This window comes from Cornus florida, unplaced genomic scaffold (assembly GCF_030987335.1).
Source record: "Cornus florida cultivar Cherokee Brave unplaced genomic scaffold, ASM3098733v1 CherokeeBrave_3.0.0_Hap2_Chr01, whole genome shotgun sequence".
Lineage (NCBI taxonomy): Eukaryota > Viridiplantae > Streptophyta > Magnoliopsida > Cornales > Cornaceae > Cornus > Cornus florida.
In genome coordinates this window covers 97,474,623-97,490,355 of record NW_026775571.1, presented here as the reverse complement: position 1 = coordinate 97,490,355, position 15,733 = coordinate 97,474,623, and the positions used below count along the sequence as shown (strand labels likewise).

The window sequence follows — 15,733 nt, the reverse complement described above, 5'->3', positions numbered from 1 at the left end:
CCCCTCCTTTAGTAACAGCTAACAAGAAATTTGCAACTTTTTCTATGAAACCTTAGTATTATTATTTTTTTTTAAAATTTTTTCTTTTTAAAAATTATCATAGTTGAGTGGATTTTTAGCAAGAAATTACATTGATCTTTATTAAAATTTGAACAAATTACATAAAGAGAGAAGACGTTTACCCTTTATTATTTTTACCCCTCATCTAATTTAATAATATTTTGATAAAAAAAACTTATTTTTTTAAATTATAAAATTTTATAATTTGAAATTGATATGAAAATTGATATTTTGTATTTTATAAATTTTTGTTATTTAATGTCAAAATATAAAGTTGCTGAAGATTTTTGACACAAAAAATTGACAATTTAATTTTTTTTAAAATTTCCGTTAGTGGTAGAGAGTGTGTCCTTGAGTTTAAAAAAAAAAATCAAAATAATAAAAATCAAACATATGTAATTTACTCAAAAATTAATAGATGTGTAGATAACAAATTGTCCTCAGTCCTCACTCATATTGACACATACCCGAAACAAAGCAAAAAACGAATGACGTGTCGGCGTGTGCACGCTGAGGTGTTCGACATGCATACTCTATTTGACACGTAAGCAGTCAGTTATAAAGTCTCTCTCAAAGCTCTCTCGTCTTTTTCTCCGACTGCTTGATAAGCACGTGAACTTGGTTGGCTCTTGTCCTCTCTCTCGTGCTAATCACCGTCCATCATAGAATCGACGGCTCACAAAATGAGTACAAAGCTCTTACTCTGTTATTAATCCTATAATAACTCTGCCAATCCCTTTGCATTGCTTCGTCTATTCTGTTCTATTCACTCTCCCAACTTTCTCTACACACACACACACACACACACAGTTATATGCTTAGCATCTCAAGTCTTAAAAGGTACTCTTTCTCTCTCATTTATATATATATTCTTATAATCAACTCAAGTTCATCTGTTTGTTCAACTTTGCTCTTTTTGTTCTGCGAATTGGTCGTTATATAGGTGAGAAATGTTGATTATTATTATTTTTGTTTCTAATTTCAGTGATTGTTGAATTAATTTGTGTTTGTTTGTTATTTTAATCGGATTCTTTTGTATGATTTTCGTTCAAGTTGGAGACTATAGGTTGTGCGTTTTTTTTTTTTTTTCTTTCTTAGACGAGGCTTGTGCATATTATATTGTTTTGGTGATCTGTAGTTTTCAATTTTGTTTTCGATTATATCATTTCTTATTTTATTGTTTGGACTCTACCTTTTACGAGTAATTTGTGATTGTGGTTAATCACTACATTCGACATTATTTTCGATTTTGAGCCTTGCATCTGTTATTGGTGAATTAAATTATTGTTTTGTATGGTTTTGACGGTTGATTAGAATCAAGTTGTGCTTTTTCTAGATTTTCCCGACAAGTGTGTTTTCTGTTTGGTTGATCTGAAAAACAATACAAAAGAAAATATATATATATATATATATTTTGGAAACATAAAATTTCTTATTGTTTCTAAAGGGAGAGCAGAAATAGCCAGATTAATACAGCTTAGTTGTTTCATTTTGAAGTCCTTGGGGGAAAATGAAACAACTTAAATAGCCTAATATTCAATTATTGAGTGTCTTTCTTTTACTTGGTTTCTTTTGGCTGGCAAGCTAAGGGACAAATTTCTTTTTGTTAGGAACCATGGTTTCAATATTCAATTGGAAATGATATCTGCATAGATTCCTTTTTTTTAACTTTTTCTTTTTCTTTTTTTTTTTCTTTTTTTTTCCTTATTGTTGATAGATTCTTTGAGGAAAATATATCATGCTTCGTAAATTACTATTCGGATAGTATTAAATCTTTTCAAATACGAAAATGAACTTTTTCCCGCATTATTTCATCCGTTTGAACAAACAAAGAACTAATATCTAACATTCTTGTCGCGGTGCAATTTATTGATCATTTTTAGTTTTCTTAATTAGCTGGGGATTTATGTTATTGATTGGTTGATATGTTCTCTTGGATTAAGTTTTTTGTATGTATGCATATATATGTGTGTGTGTGTGTGTGTATTTGTTTAATTGTAGTTTTCATGCTAATTTCAGGAGGATTGAATGTCTGTCTATCACCTCACTTTACATTGTCTAACCAGGCCTTCTAAATTTTCAATTAGCTTTAGTACTAGTTGTTTTCATTCTGATGTTTATATTTCGGTTGATGTTCTATAGGTTAAAATGGGAATCAAATTGAAAGTCATTCTGGTGTCTATGTTCCTGTCATCCTTCTTGTTTCCACTAGCCTGTTCTGTGTCCAATGATGGGTTGATTAGAATTGGACTGAAAAAGATGAAATTTGATCAAAATAACCGGCTTGCTGCACGGCTGGAGTCCAAGGAAGGGGAGTCATTGAGAGCTTCTATAAGGAAGTATCATCTCCGTGGAAAGCTTGGACACTCTGAAGATACAGATATTGTAGCACTAAAGAACTACATGGATGCTCAGTATTTTGGCGAGATTGGTATTGGGACACCCCCTCAAAAGTTTACTGTAATCTTTGACACAGGCAGCGCTAATCTGTGGGTGCCATCATCAAAGTGCTTATTTTCGGTAAGTTTTTACTTATCCATGTGATGTGAAATATAAGATGATCGGAGGCAACAGAAAATAAAATCATTCCCATGCCTTCTGGTGCAGGTTCCATGTTATTTCCATTCAAAGTACAAGTCAAGCCAATCAAGTACCTACAAGGAGAATGGTTTGTTAACTTCCTTTGTATTATACACATTGTGGACACGCAAACAAAATCACTTCATCTTGCTCATAACAGAACTCATTTTTATTTTTATTTCAGTGTAATATGCTAACTGTTCTATGTTGTCCTTTTGCCATTCCACAGCTGCATGTAGTGTGTGTTCTGTTATGCTTGTTATTGTTGACTTCAATAATCAGTAATTATGGACAACTTCTCTGGCTGCACTGACAGCTTGTGCATTCTTAGTTCTTACTACTAATTTGATGGATGATTTTTCTTTACTTCCTTTTCCTTTATTTATTTACTATTATTATTATTATTATTATTTTGTGCATTGGGGACAACATTGGAAGTAGAAAGAAGTGATGAATAAAGCATGGGATTTATTGTTGTTTGATGGCAGAGAACATTGGAATGAGGATGTTCTTGGTATCAAGCATTTCAGTTTCTGATGGTCTAGTGTTGTTGTCAGATCTGTTATTCTATTGAGAAATACTTGATGTTATCTTGCAATTACTTCCATCTTAACATCAATAATTATGTAGATGAAGAGTCCAGAAATCCTTTTGTTCCTAACTGTGTGAGTCTCAATTGTTTTTTTTTTTTTTTACTTTTAGTGGGCTAGGCTTGACTTGTGCCTATGGCAGATGTAAGTGCTTTTATTTTCTAAGGACTAAAAATATTTTTTTTGGTAAGTATATAAGGACTACTTATCAAAAAAAAAAAAAAAAATGAAAAAAAAGGGAAGTATGTAAGGACTAAAAATATCATTATGCGTTGTTTTCGGAATGATCAATATGACCTGCATTTTACTTATACGGAAGGGTGCGCACACTATATAAACTAACACAACACACACCCCCCAAAATATTTGGGATGTTAAGAATTGTCAAATTGAATTTTTGTTGCATAAATGCACTCCATATAGGTGGAGTTGTAAAGCATTATAATCACCCCAATATCAAACGTTGTTTCTTTGTAATTACTCACCATTTGTTTCTTGATATTATAAACATGCATGAGTTTGGTGGAATGACTTCATGTGAGTAATGGAACCATTGTTGAAGGCTGCTTAGAGAGATTTTTGGTACCATCTATGTGCAGGGAAATCTGCTGAAATTCACTACGGTACTGGCTCTATTTCCGGATTCTTTAGTCAAGACAATGTCAAAGTGGGCGATCTAGTTGTCAAGAATCAGGTAAATCGAGGCATTTTCCCTTCTGGTTTGACTATTATTTTAATTGAATTGCCTATTCTCATGTTGTGTTCTTATCAGGAATTTATCGAGGCAACTAGTGAGCCCAGTGTCACATTTTTAGTGGCCAAGTTTGATGGTATACTTGGACTTGGCTTCCGTGAAATTTCAGTTGGAAATGCTGTTCCAGTGTGGTATATGTGTACTGCTTTTATTAATTTACTTTAGGCTTTTCAACTAGGAATGAGTAGTTCATCTATTGCGTATTTTTGTTGTGTGAAAGTTCTTTCTCTTTTTTTTTTCTCTTTTCCTGTTGAGTGTTTTTGTTTTTATCTTTTAATTCTTGGGCATGTTCTTTATGAAAATTGAATCACGTGTCAACTCATTCACTAATCTGGAGCACTGTTTGTTTGAAATTCATCACTGCATTTACTGAAAATTCTGTTTTTGAGATGAAACTGCTGTGTATGTTACAGGGAAAACATGGTCAAACAACGTCTTGTTAAGGAGCCAGTATTCTCATTTTGGCTCAACCGAAAAGTGGAGGAAAAAAAAGGGGGTGAAATCGTGTTTGGTGGAGTTGATCCAAAACACTACAAGGGTAAGCACACATATGTTCCACTGACACAGAAAGGCTATTGGCAGGTTGGTCATTCAGACCTTCTATTTTACAGTGGTAGCTACTTGTTTAGTGTGTTTTCCATTTCATTCTCTTACTATATTCGTTATTTTCTGTCCATAGTTTGATATGGGCGACATTCTCATTGGTGATAAACCAACTGGTATGCTTTCTTTTGACACTTGACAACTACCATTGGGGTTGGGTGGGGGAGGATGATGGCTTAGTAAAGATCCTTATTTATCATGCTGGTTGACATTATCATCTTTTTTCTTTTCTTTTTGTCTTTTTAAATTCAGGGTACTGTAGTGGTAGTTGTTCCGCGATTGCAGATTCTGGAACTTCTTTAATAGCTGGTCCAACGGTATGTATCAATGGCTCAGATATCAGTCAACCATTTTGAAAGAGAATCTCTGTTTCTTCTTTACACATTTTATAATTTATATGTTGTTATGCAACATATTTTCTAGTTTGTTCATGTATTGTCGACAAACAAAACTCCCTGCTTCTTATCTTTTGTCGTATTTCAAATTCAGTACTGTATCATAATCAGAGCATCATTTTTATTGTACGGGGAATTCTTGTGGATGGTTAAAATTTAAATTTTATGAGCCTGGAAATGACACATTTCAAATTGTTCACTTTGAGTTTGAAAGATCTCCAAAAATCCTGGATGGGTATCTGTTGAGATTTTACCTATTATAATCCGGGATTATACAGATCCTACAACTGTAGGATTAAATTATTTACTCCGTGATTTAGGACTAATTGATAGGTAATTTGTTTCCCAAGTATTGTATATTTAGTTACCTATTTTAGCTAGGTAGTACTCTATAAATTGAATGTAATACCATTGTGAATTTATTGAATTGAGTTATTAATCCTCGTATTCTTTTTTTGAATTTCAAGATGGTATCAGAGCCATCCTTGAATCGTACCTAACAGACCTTTGAATCTCTTTAAATTTATTTTAAATTCATTGAGCCATATACATACCCATTTGAGCCATATACATAGCCATATACATACCCATATCCTTACACATATCCATACACATACCCATACCCATACCCATACAAATACGACAAACCCCTCACACGCCACAGCCGAACTGCTGCCTACGGCCACCGGCGATCTGCCATCGCCGGATCTGGATCTTCCGTGAACCGCTACCTACCGATGACTTCAAACAACAACGACGTTGCCAAAGCTCAACTGAACCGCTGCCGATTGCATCTCTGCCACTGCTACCTCGACTGCCGTCGCATCACCGATTCATAGCAGTCGCCGAAGCTTTTTCATCCTCGTCGGATTGATCGCATCTCTACTGCTGCCGATCGCGCCGCAGCTACAGCCATCACAAGCCGTTGCCCTCACCGTCACCGGATCTTTTTCGCTGTCAGCCGTTGCCAGATCTGCATGTCACCGGATCCATCTCAGCTGAACTAGCCGCTGGACTGCCATCTCTCTCATCTCAGTTTTTTTTAGTTTTTTGTTTCTGTCTCTTAACAGAGCCGAATTGCTCTCTTGAATATATATATATTTTTGTTTTAAATATATATATATCTTCAAAAAAAAAAACAAAAAAACAAAAAAAAAAAGGAAAAAAAAAAAACCAATATGAGTGAAAAAAATATTGAATCCTCTGGGACGAAATCAGTTCCTATTTTCGTTCAATCTGAAGGTGTTTTTAATGCAGGGATTAGTCTTACTGAATCCAATTATGATGTTTGGTCCCAACTGATGGAGATGCATATTGCTGAAAGGGAGAAACTCTCCTATATTCGTGGCAAGACTAAGCCACCTGTTGAATCAGAAGTTGGTTATGACAAGTGGAATGCCGAAAATCAAAAAGTGAAGCGGTGGCTATTAATGTCCATGACTCCAGAAATTATGAAGCGTTATTTACGCTTCCCTACTGCCTGTGAAATCTGGAGTGCTCTATCAACGGCCTTTTATGATGGGAATGATGAGTTGCAAGTTTTCACCTTGAACCAAAAGGCCTTCACCGCTAAACAAAATGGAAAATCTCTATCTGAATATTATAGAGCGCTAACTGAGGTTTTTCGAGAAATGGACCATCGAGATAAAGTGGTCATGAAAGATCCGGATGACATTGAAGAATATCGAAAGTCTATTGAGCGACTAAAGGTTCACATCTTTTTTGCCGGATTGGATGGTGATTTTGAGCAAGTTCGTGGAGAAATTCTACGCAATGATCCAGTTCCAGACTTGGAAGGCTGCTACTCTTTGGTTCGACGCGAAGCAGTACGTCATGCTACTCTGAAAGGGGAGTCCGAAAACTCTGAAGCTTCAGTCATGATGGCTCGCAACAGATCAAAGCAAAATTGGCAAGACCGTATTAAACCAAATCAATCTAAAGTCACCAACGGTGCAGACAAGTCTACCTACAAATGCACTCATTGCAATCAGACTAGTCATACCAAAAGTCGCTGTTTCGAACTTGTGGGATATCCGGAATGGTGGGATCATAGTTGTTGGAAGAAAAATTCGTCGAAGACCTCCACTGCAGCAGTTGTTAAGACCGAGGATGATGGTGCTGAAAAGGCCTTGGGGTTGGTAGTAACTGGAGATAATGGTTGTAAGTTTTTAAGTATTTCTACACCTGTTGTGAATAGTGCATGGATAATTGATTCTGGTGCTACAGATCATATGACGTTTGATTCTAGACAGGTCTTACCACTTACTTCCTCTTCCCAACAATTTGTTTCTACTACCAATGGTACTTCGACCCCAGTTATTGGGGAAGGATCTTTGACACTCGTTGATAATCTGCATTTAGATCCTGTTTTAGTTGTTCCATCTTTAGCTTATAGTCTTTTGTCAGTTTCTCAAATAACCACAGCTTTATCTTGTGTTGTAATTTTTTGGCCTGATTTTTGTGTGTTTAAGGACATCCAAACAAAGCAGACGATTGGTTGTGGTATTAGGCGAGGGAAGCTGTATTACTTGGACTTGATGTTAAAAAGTTTTGACAAACTACGACAAGCATTGACAGTGGATGTTTCTGAGGGGGAGAAAAAGAAATCTGAAATCTGGCTGTGGCATCGACGTATGGGGCAAGCATTGACAGTGGATGTTTCTGAGGGGGAGAAAAAGAAATCTGAAATCTGGTTGTGGCATCGACGTCTGGGGCATGCTTCTTTTGGTTATCTAAAAAAATTATTTCTTAGTTTATTTAAAAAATTTGATGGTTCTAGTTTCCGCTGTGATATTTGTGAACTAGCAAAGAGTCATCGTGCTTCGTTTCCATTATGTTTGAATAAAAGTCCACTTCCTTTTATGGTTATACATTCTGATGTTTGGGGTCCGTCCAAAGTCACTACTTTAGGTGGATCACGTTGGTTTGTTACTTTTATTGATGACTGTACCAGGATGACCTGGTTGTGCTTGATGAAATCCAAAAGTGAAGTGAACTTATTGTTTCAAAAGTTTCATAAACTGGTTGCAACTCACTACAATGCACATATTCAGGTTCTCCGGAGTGACAATGGTGGAGAATATCAGAGTTTTGATCTTCAACACTATTTGAGAGCCCATGGAACTATTCATCAAACCACTTGTTCTAATACACCCCAGCAGATCAGGGTTGCAGAGCGAAAAAATCGTTACTTATTGGAGGTTGTTCGTGCTTCATTGATAGAAACTCATATGCCGTTATCGTATTGGGGAGAAGCACTTACCTCTGCCGCATATCTAATCAATCGAGTACCTTCCAGCTTTATTGACTTCCAGACACCATTACAGGATCTCACTGACGCATTTGTTGCCCCAACCGTCCCAAATCTACCTCCTCATGTCTTTGGTTGTGTAGCCTTTGTACACCTCCATAAACATCAGCGCAACAAGCTAACTCCTCGAGCATTGCGATGTATTTTTCTCAGATATGCTCTTCATAAAAAAGGGTATCGTTGTTATCACCCTCCAACTCGACGAATGTTTATCACCATGGATATTGTTTTCCATGAAGACTCAATGTATTTTTCCTCTACGTCTGAACTTCAGGGGGAGTACCAGAAAGAAGTTCAGACTCTCGATTACGATTATCACACTTTTGAGGACGGCGATTTTAGTGGTGATGACTCACAAGTTAAACCAGACAATTAGGAATCAGGCGAATTGGATTCGAGTGGTATACGTTCGGATCAAAGTGGTGATGAACGCCCAGAAATGGCACCAACTCCACCGTCGTCCGAGTCTGAGTCCCTCGCAACTGATATATCAAACCAATCGCCTGTTGAGGATGTTCCTGATTTACTGCCTGAGCCACTCATAAAGCAATTGCCACAGCGTCACACTAGAGGTATTCTTAAACCTACATATGAACCCGAATTGTCTAGTAAAGTTAAATATCCCATGAGTCATTATGTGTCGAACCATCATTTGTCAGAATCAAATTTGTCATTTTGTAAATCAATTATCTAGAGTATCTATTCCTAACAGTGTGCAGGAAGCCTTAGCTGACCCTAAGTGGAAAGCAGCTATGGAAGAGGAGATGAAATCCTTACAGAAAAATAACACTTGGGAACTCATTGATCCTCTACCAGGAAAGAAACCAGTAGGATGTCGATGGATCTACACTGTGAAGTATAAAGCCGATGGCACAGTTGAACGCTTTAAAGCAAGATTAGTGGCAAAAGGTTACACCCAAACCTATGGAATCGATTACACAGAGACGTTCGCACCTGTAGCCAAAATCAACACAGTTCGGGTCTTGTTATCTTTAGCTGCAAACTTGGATTGGCCATTGCAACAATTCGATGTGAAGAATGCCTTTCTGCATGGAGAATTATCTAAAGAAGTCTACATGGATCTCCCACCAGGATGCATGATACCCAAAAAGTATAGTCGGAAGGTCTGCAGGTTAAAGAAATCATTATATGAGTTGAAACAATCTCCGAGAGCATGGGTTGGAAGATTCACAAAGTCGATGATAGCCTTTGGCTACCGTCAGAGTAATTCAGACCACACATTATTCCTGAAGAAACAACAAGGTAAGATCACTGCACTCATTGTATATGTAGATGACATGGTGGTTACAGGGAATGATCCTGAAGAAATGAAGGCTCTCAAGAAGTACTTGTCCAGAGAATTCGAAATCAAAGATCTAGGTTCTTTGAGATATTTTCTTGGGATCGAAGTATCTCGATCTAATAAAGGAATCTTTCTATCTCAAAGAAAATATGGCTTAGATCTATTACAAGAGACTGGCATGACAGCATGTCAACCAGCTGAGACACCGGTGGAAGAAGGATTGAAGTTATGTGTTGAGTCCAATCAAGTACCTGCTAATAAAGGAAGATACCAAAGACTTGTAGGGAGATTGATGTACTTAGCACACACGAGACCAGATCTGGCTTATGCATTGAGCATTGTTAGCTAATTTATGCATGATCCTGGAGAGCAACATATGAATGCAGTTATGTGCATTTTGAGGTATCTGAAATCTGCTCCTGGAAAATTAATTTTGTTCACTAAAAATGCTGGTTATCAAAACATAGATGCATATACTGATGCTGATTGGGCTGGAGCTATAGATGATAGGCGATCTACTTCTGGTTACTTCACGTTTGTAGGAGGTAATCTTGTTACATGGAGAAGCAAGAAACAAAATGTTGTTGCTCGCTCAAGTGCAGAAGCTGAATTCAGAGGTATGGCGCTTGGACTTTGTGAAACTTTGTGGTTAAGACTTCTATTGCGGGATTTGGGTTATCTACCTGGGCAACCGATTCGAGTATATTGTGATAATAATGCAGCATGTGATATTGCCGAGAATCCAGTTCAACATGATCATACGAAGCATGTCGAAGACAGATTCTTCATTAAGGAGAAGTTGGATGGAAAAATTGTGGAGTTGCCTAAGATTCGATCTGAAGATCAACTAGCAGACATTCTCACCAAAGCAGTCTCAAATCAAGTGTTTTCAAAAATTTTAGACAAGTTGAGCATGTGTGACATCTATGCACCAACTTGAGGGGGAGTGTTGAGATTTTATCTATTATAATCCGGGATTATACAGATCCTACAGCTGTAGGATTGAATTATTTACTCCGTGATTTAGGGCTGGTAATTTGTTTCCCAAGTATTGTATATTTAGTTACCTATTTTAGCTAGGTAGTACTCTATAAATTGAATGTAATACCATCGTGAATTTATTGAATTGAGTTATTAATCCTCGTATTCTTTCTTTGAATTTCAAGAGTATCTTTAGCCGTCTGTAGCGATTCTTTGGCAAATCAGCTGCAAATCCCAGGACTACTTGTACTGAAAATGGCATCGATTAGCGGAGTGTGTGTTGCAACCTTTTGTTGGTACAAGCATTGAGAGATGTATTAATGCTTATCTAGATATCATATATTCTCTGATTATTGAATCCGTTGTTTCCGTTTCTTGCTGTCAATAGCTAATAATTAAGTTCTTCTGTGTCGTTAACAGGCAGTCATTTACATTGCCATCTGGAAATGGAAAGGACATCGGCATTAATTCTATTAGTATGCTTCTCTATTGCATGGTTTTATTTCTTATTCCTGCTCTCCTTCCCTCTATCATATGTGCAGACTGTGGTCACGATGATAAATCATGCAATTGGAGCCTCTGGAATTGTTAGCCAGGAATGCAAGTCAGTAGTTGAACAGTATGGGCAAATAATCATTGACTTGCTTTTAGCAGAGGTAAATACTAGCTTCTCCTGTATTTTAAATTGAGTATTCATATCAAATTTATAACATGTAAAGAAACTGATATATATATAATTGTATAGTACTTTTCCTTCTGGAGGATTTCTTTCTCTTTTTATTTTTTATTTAAGTCTCAGGAATTTCTACTTGACCAGCAAGTAAACTGACTTTTGGATTTCAACTGTATATAACAGACAAAGCCAAAGAAGATATGCTCCCAAATTGGACTGTGCACCGGCTTTGATTGGTCAGGATCAGAATGGTTCTGTCTATAAGATTATCCTCACTTCATATGTTGACTATGAAAATTTGACTCCTATAAGTTTTCTCTATAGTATGGGCATCGAGAGTGTAGTGGATAAGAAGAATGGTGGCAGATCAGCTGGTTTACGTGATGCTATGTGCTCTGCTTGTGAAATGACAGTGGTGTGGATGCAAAGCCAGCTTAGGCTGAATCAGACACAAGATCATATATTGAACTACGTCAATGAGGTGAAGTAGCCATTATGGACACATTCTTATATGTTCTTGTTTGTAGAGCTGCTTGTCTGGTTGACTCAGTTCTCTAACATAATTGCAGCTTTGTGATCGACTCCCGAGCCCACTGGGTGAAACAGCTGTGGACTGCAAAAGTATTTCTTCCATGCCTGGTGTTTCCTTCACTATTGGTGGTAAAGTTTTTGACCTTTCGCCAGACGAGGTATGATGCTAACTCAATTTCTGCTGTTTATTAATAATGTAGAGTTATTGCTTTTACTCCATATGCGTCATCCTTAATGGTGGCTTCTAGGTTTATAAAGCTTTGGTTTGTTAGACAGCTGGTGTCATTGTGTCATGCAATTTTATTCTTATGAGCCTAAGGATGTTATGCTGCACATTTTCTTGCTAACAATTACTTTTACTGTTGCTGCTGGTGTTGTTGGGTCTGATTGAAGTCCTCCTATCTAGTATAGAATTTTCCATGCCGAGACTACGACGTAAAAAAAGGATGTGTTAAATTCCTGAAAGAATTATAGCAGATCATTTCATGTCTGCAGTCATGAATGAGCACAGCCACATTGCATAGCATGTCAAGTGGTTTTGTTGTAGAGACAAGATTAAACTTCTTGTGAATGCATTACTTTCTACATGGTTAGGGAAGGCTAAGATTAGATGAGAATGACACATAGGTCTCTTTATTAATTTCACTATTTTTGGTGCTTTTTTTTATTTTATCTGTCTAGACATATTTTTCGTCAGACACAAGTTGTGTCTGACAAGCTCATTATTTCTTGTGCCTTGTTCAAAGTTTATTTTGTAACCCACCCCTGGGTCTCCCTCTGTTTTATCCGGTTCGCCAAGTAAAGGTCAAAAGATAATTAAGATAGTAGCACTGCATTCTTCTATTTGTTTGTGCGGTCTCTGTCATCTTGTTCATTTGCTTGGAAAGGTTCAAAACTACTAATTATTGTACTGAAATTAATGTCCTTGGTGGTGTGACCAGTATATACTCAAGGTAGGTGAGGGTGCCGCGGCGCAGTGCATTAGTGGTTTTACTGCTTTGGACGTTCCTCCTCCTCGTGGACCTCTCTGGTATTCTATTCAAATTTCCAAATATATGTTAAGGTTTTCCCTTTGTTGTCTTCTTTTTGGTGATGGCAATGTTAATAATGAGACTGTCAATTATGTGATGCAGGATCTTGGGAGATATCTTCATGGGCCGCTACCACACCGTATTTGATTCTGGTAAGCTGAGAGTTGGGTTTGCAGAAGCAGCATAAATACACTCACCTGTACTGCTCCTAGCTTCTCCAAATTCCATGTTTCTGTGCTTCTTGTTAATAAATAGATTACAAAACTCGATTATTCGTATCTGTAAATATTTCAGTCCTTTCCTACTTTTAATAACAAATGTTCTGTGAATGTTGAATACTCGTATCTTTGTCGATGCTTCTTTCCTGAGTTGCTTGGTTACATTACATTTGGCTCCATTATGGTATTACTGGACAACATGATCTTGGGGCAATATATTTAATTTATTGTTAATATAGTCGAAGACAACTGACGTTGGGCTTCTGATAGAGATATAATCCTGTAAGCCTTCCTCTTTAGAAATGGTTACACCTTGCCGAGTGGGCGCTGATTTGCTGCGGTCTAGATTAGCTCACCTAATGTTCCATGGTCCTTTTTGATCATTTTGTGATAGTGTGTTGGTTTTAATTTGAACTTTATTCTCTTAAAAATGGGGTTTGGAAACAATGAGACATGCACTGCCACAAAGTTTTAGTAGATATGATCAGATTGTGCATCTATAAGTCCTTAATTACAAGGCCACACCACTTTCTATAATGCAATTGATATTATTTTCCATAAATGTTTTACAGATTAAAGGTTGAGTTTCTAGCAGTTATGATTTATATAAAATACAATGTGGTTCAAGACACGAGAACACAATGATATGTGTGATTTGCAACACAATGATATGTGTGATTTGCGCTTGTACATATCGGAATATATCATAAGTTTAAATATGAATTCCCTCTATATATATATATATATATATATACACACTCTAATTTTTGTTTGTTGTTTATTTTTCTCTTCTTCTTTATGTGGGTAAGAGAGAGAAAATAGAATGACTTTGTTTGTACAAATAGGCCCGCTTTATCCCTAGAATCTTTAAATATTGGGATTAGGCTTTGTGGCCAGATTCAGCAGGCATAACCAAATACCTAACTGGAATTCATAAGCACCACCACTTATTTAGGTATAGGAGAAATTGACCTTCTTCACTTCATAGCCTAAAGAACAGTCTTATCCATAACCACATAATGGCATACTATGCAATTCATTAGGTCCAATCAACAAACCTTTTTGCATCATCAGACCATTCATAATAGGTACAACCAATAACAATAAAAGTGTACACATCACCAAGCATAGCTTGAGTGATACCATCTCTTTAAAACAAAATTTAAAATAAAAAAATCCCAGCTCTCAGTCCCGTACCATCTCGGACCCTCTGTTATACTGCACACGTGTTGTGCCATACCGGATGGCCATAATTACTCACATGTGTAGCATGCCACACGTGTGAGTAATCGTGGCCGTCAAGTGTAATATTAGGTCTAGCCTTCTCTGGTCACACATATATTTGTGGTTCTATGCTGCCCCAGACGGTCACGATTATTCACACGTGTAGCATGCCACGCATGTGAGTAATCGTGGCCGTCCATTATAACATTAAATCCAACCTTCCCTAAGCACACACACATATATATATGGGGTTTCCATGAATATACATCGAAACCACTCTTTTCGAATAGTTAAAGTATTTCCACTCTAACTATGGATTTCCTTTTTAAATGATGCACTCGAAGGTTAGAGGCATAGCTTGAGTGATACCTTCTCTAAAAAAAATTTTTAAAAAAACTTCCAACTCCTTAGTCAGTAGTCCGAATTCTCTACAGTATAATACGCGTGTTGTGTTGCATCAAACAATCACAAATATTCACACATATAGCATGCCACACGTGAGTAATCGTGACCGTCCAGTATAGCACTGGATTCGACCTTCCCCGGTCACACGTATGTTTCTAAGTCTATGTTGCACCAGATGACCACTATTATTCACACGTGTAGCATGCCACGCTTGTGAGCAATGGTAGCCATCAGTATAGCACTGGATCCGACATCCCTTAGTCACACTATATTTGTGAGTCTGTGTTACATTAGACAGTCATGATTATTCACGTGTAGCATGCCACGCATATGAGTAATCGTGACAGCACTGCATCCACCTGCCCTAGTCACACATATATATGTGGTTCCTATGAATATGAATGTGAAACCACTTCTTTGCAAACATTTAAAAGTATTACCACTCTAACCATGGATATCCTTTTTAAATGATGCCCTCCAAGGTTAGAGGCGTTATATATATATATTCTCCATGACACAACAATTTTGTCACTCATCATAAGAAACTATACTAAGCATTGGCGCTACACATGTGCCTAATGTGCAGTTAGTAACTAAATATTTTTGTAGATGGATTTGAAGCATGAGTAGGTTGTCGTGTTTAAAAACTCAAGTACCAAGGAAGTACCATGGAAGAATTCAACACAAGTAGTGGCTCAGGTTTTCTGAGTTGTATAGTGGGATTACTGTTAAGATTCTTTCAGGTCTAAAAAATCATGATACAAAATGAAAATGAGTCGACACTTTCACCACATGTCACAGCACGCATGCTTGGCAAGAACTCATCTATGGATAAACAGTCAAAATGAACCAGCTTACTACATTTTTTGGGCAAAAAATTCGCACACCCATTTGCCCCATGGGACTTGAACCCTCACATTTCACTTTCAGTGATTGAGGAGATACCGTTAAACTACACGCCTTGGTAGCTTGACATAATTGACTCACCAGCATTGCTGCACATCAGGCCTAAGAGGATTAACCAAAACGATTACCATGTAACTTGGAGCAAATTATGGACAGGGACAGATCTAGT

General features: G+C 37.0%; 1 protein-coding gene across 2 annotated transcripts; it reads left to right on the top strand.

The window, feature by feature from the left end:
• The first annotated feature begins 823 nt into the window (after positions 1–823).
• On the top strand, positions 824–13,218 carry LOC132308429 (aspartic proteinase-like). 2 transcript variants are annotated; one of them, XM_059806514.1, is made up of 14 exons: positions 824–900; positions 2,203–2,580; positions 2,668–2,728; positions 3,830–3,924; positions 4,003–4,115; positions 4,398–4,566; positions 4,664–4,703; positions 4,840–4,904; positions 11,119–11,232; positions 11,433–11,485; positions 11,574–11,730; positions 11,819–11,938; positions 12,722–12,810; positions 12,914–13,218. In XM_059806514.1, the coding sequence occupies exons 2-14, from the start codon at positions 2,209–2,211 to the stop codon at positions 12,996–12,998; spliced, it is 1,533 nt and encodes a 510-aa protein (XP_059662497.1). In that variant the 5' UTR covers positions 824–900; positions 2,203–2,208; the 3' UTR covers positions 12,999–13,218. The 2 variants fall into 2 exon arrangements, with proteins under 2 accessions (XP_059662497.1, XP_059662504.1); XM_059806521.1 differs by lacking the exon at positions 824–900 and adding an exon at positions 942–1,003.
• The last annotated feature ends 2,515 nt before the right edge of the window (positions 13,219–15,733 follow it).

What these genes read in the sequence shown, in the direction of transcription:
- LOC132308429 (XM_059806514.1), top strand. Translation starts at nt 2,209, where the DNA reads ATGGGAATCAAATTGAAAGTCATTCTGGTGTCTATGTTCCTGTCATCC. An exon ending in CTGTGCACCGGCTTTGATTG is followed by an intron (nt 11,486 to 11,573) that starts GTCAGGATCAGA and finishes TTTTCTCTATAG; the next exon opens with TATGGGCATCGAGAGTGTAG. An exon ending in TATTGAACTACGTCAATGAG is followed by an intron (nt 11,731 to 11,818) that starts GTGAAGTAGCCA and finishes ACATAATTGCAG; the next exon opens with CTTTGTGATCGACTCCCGAG.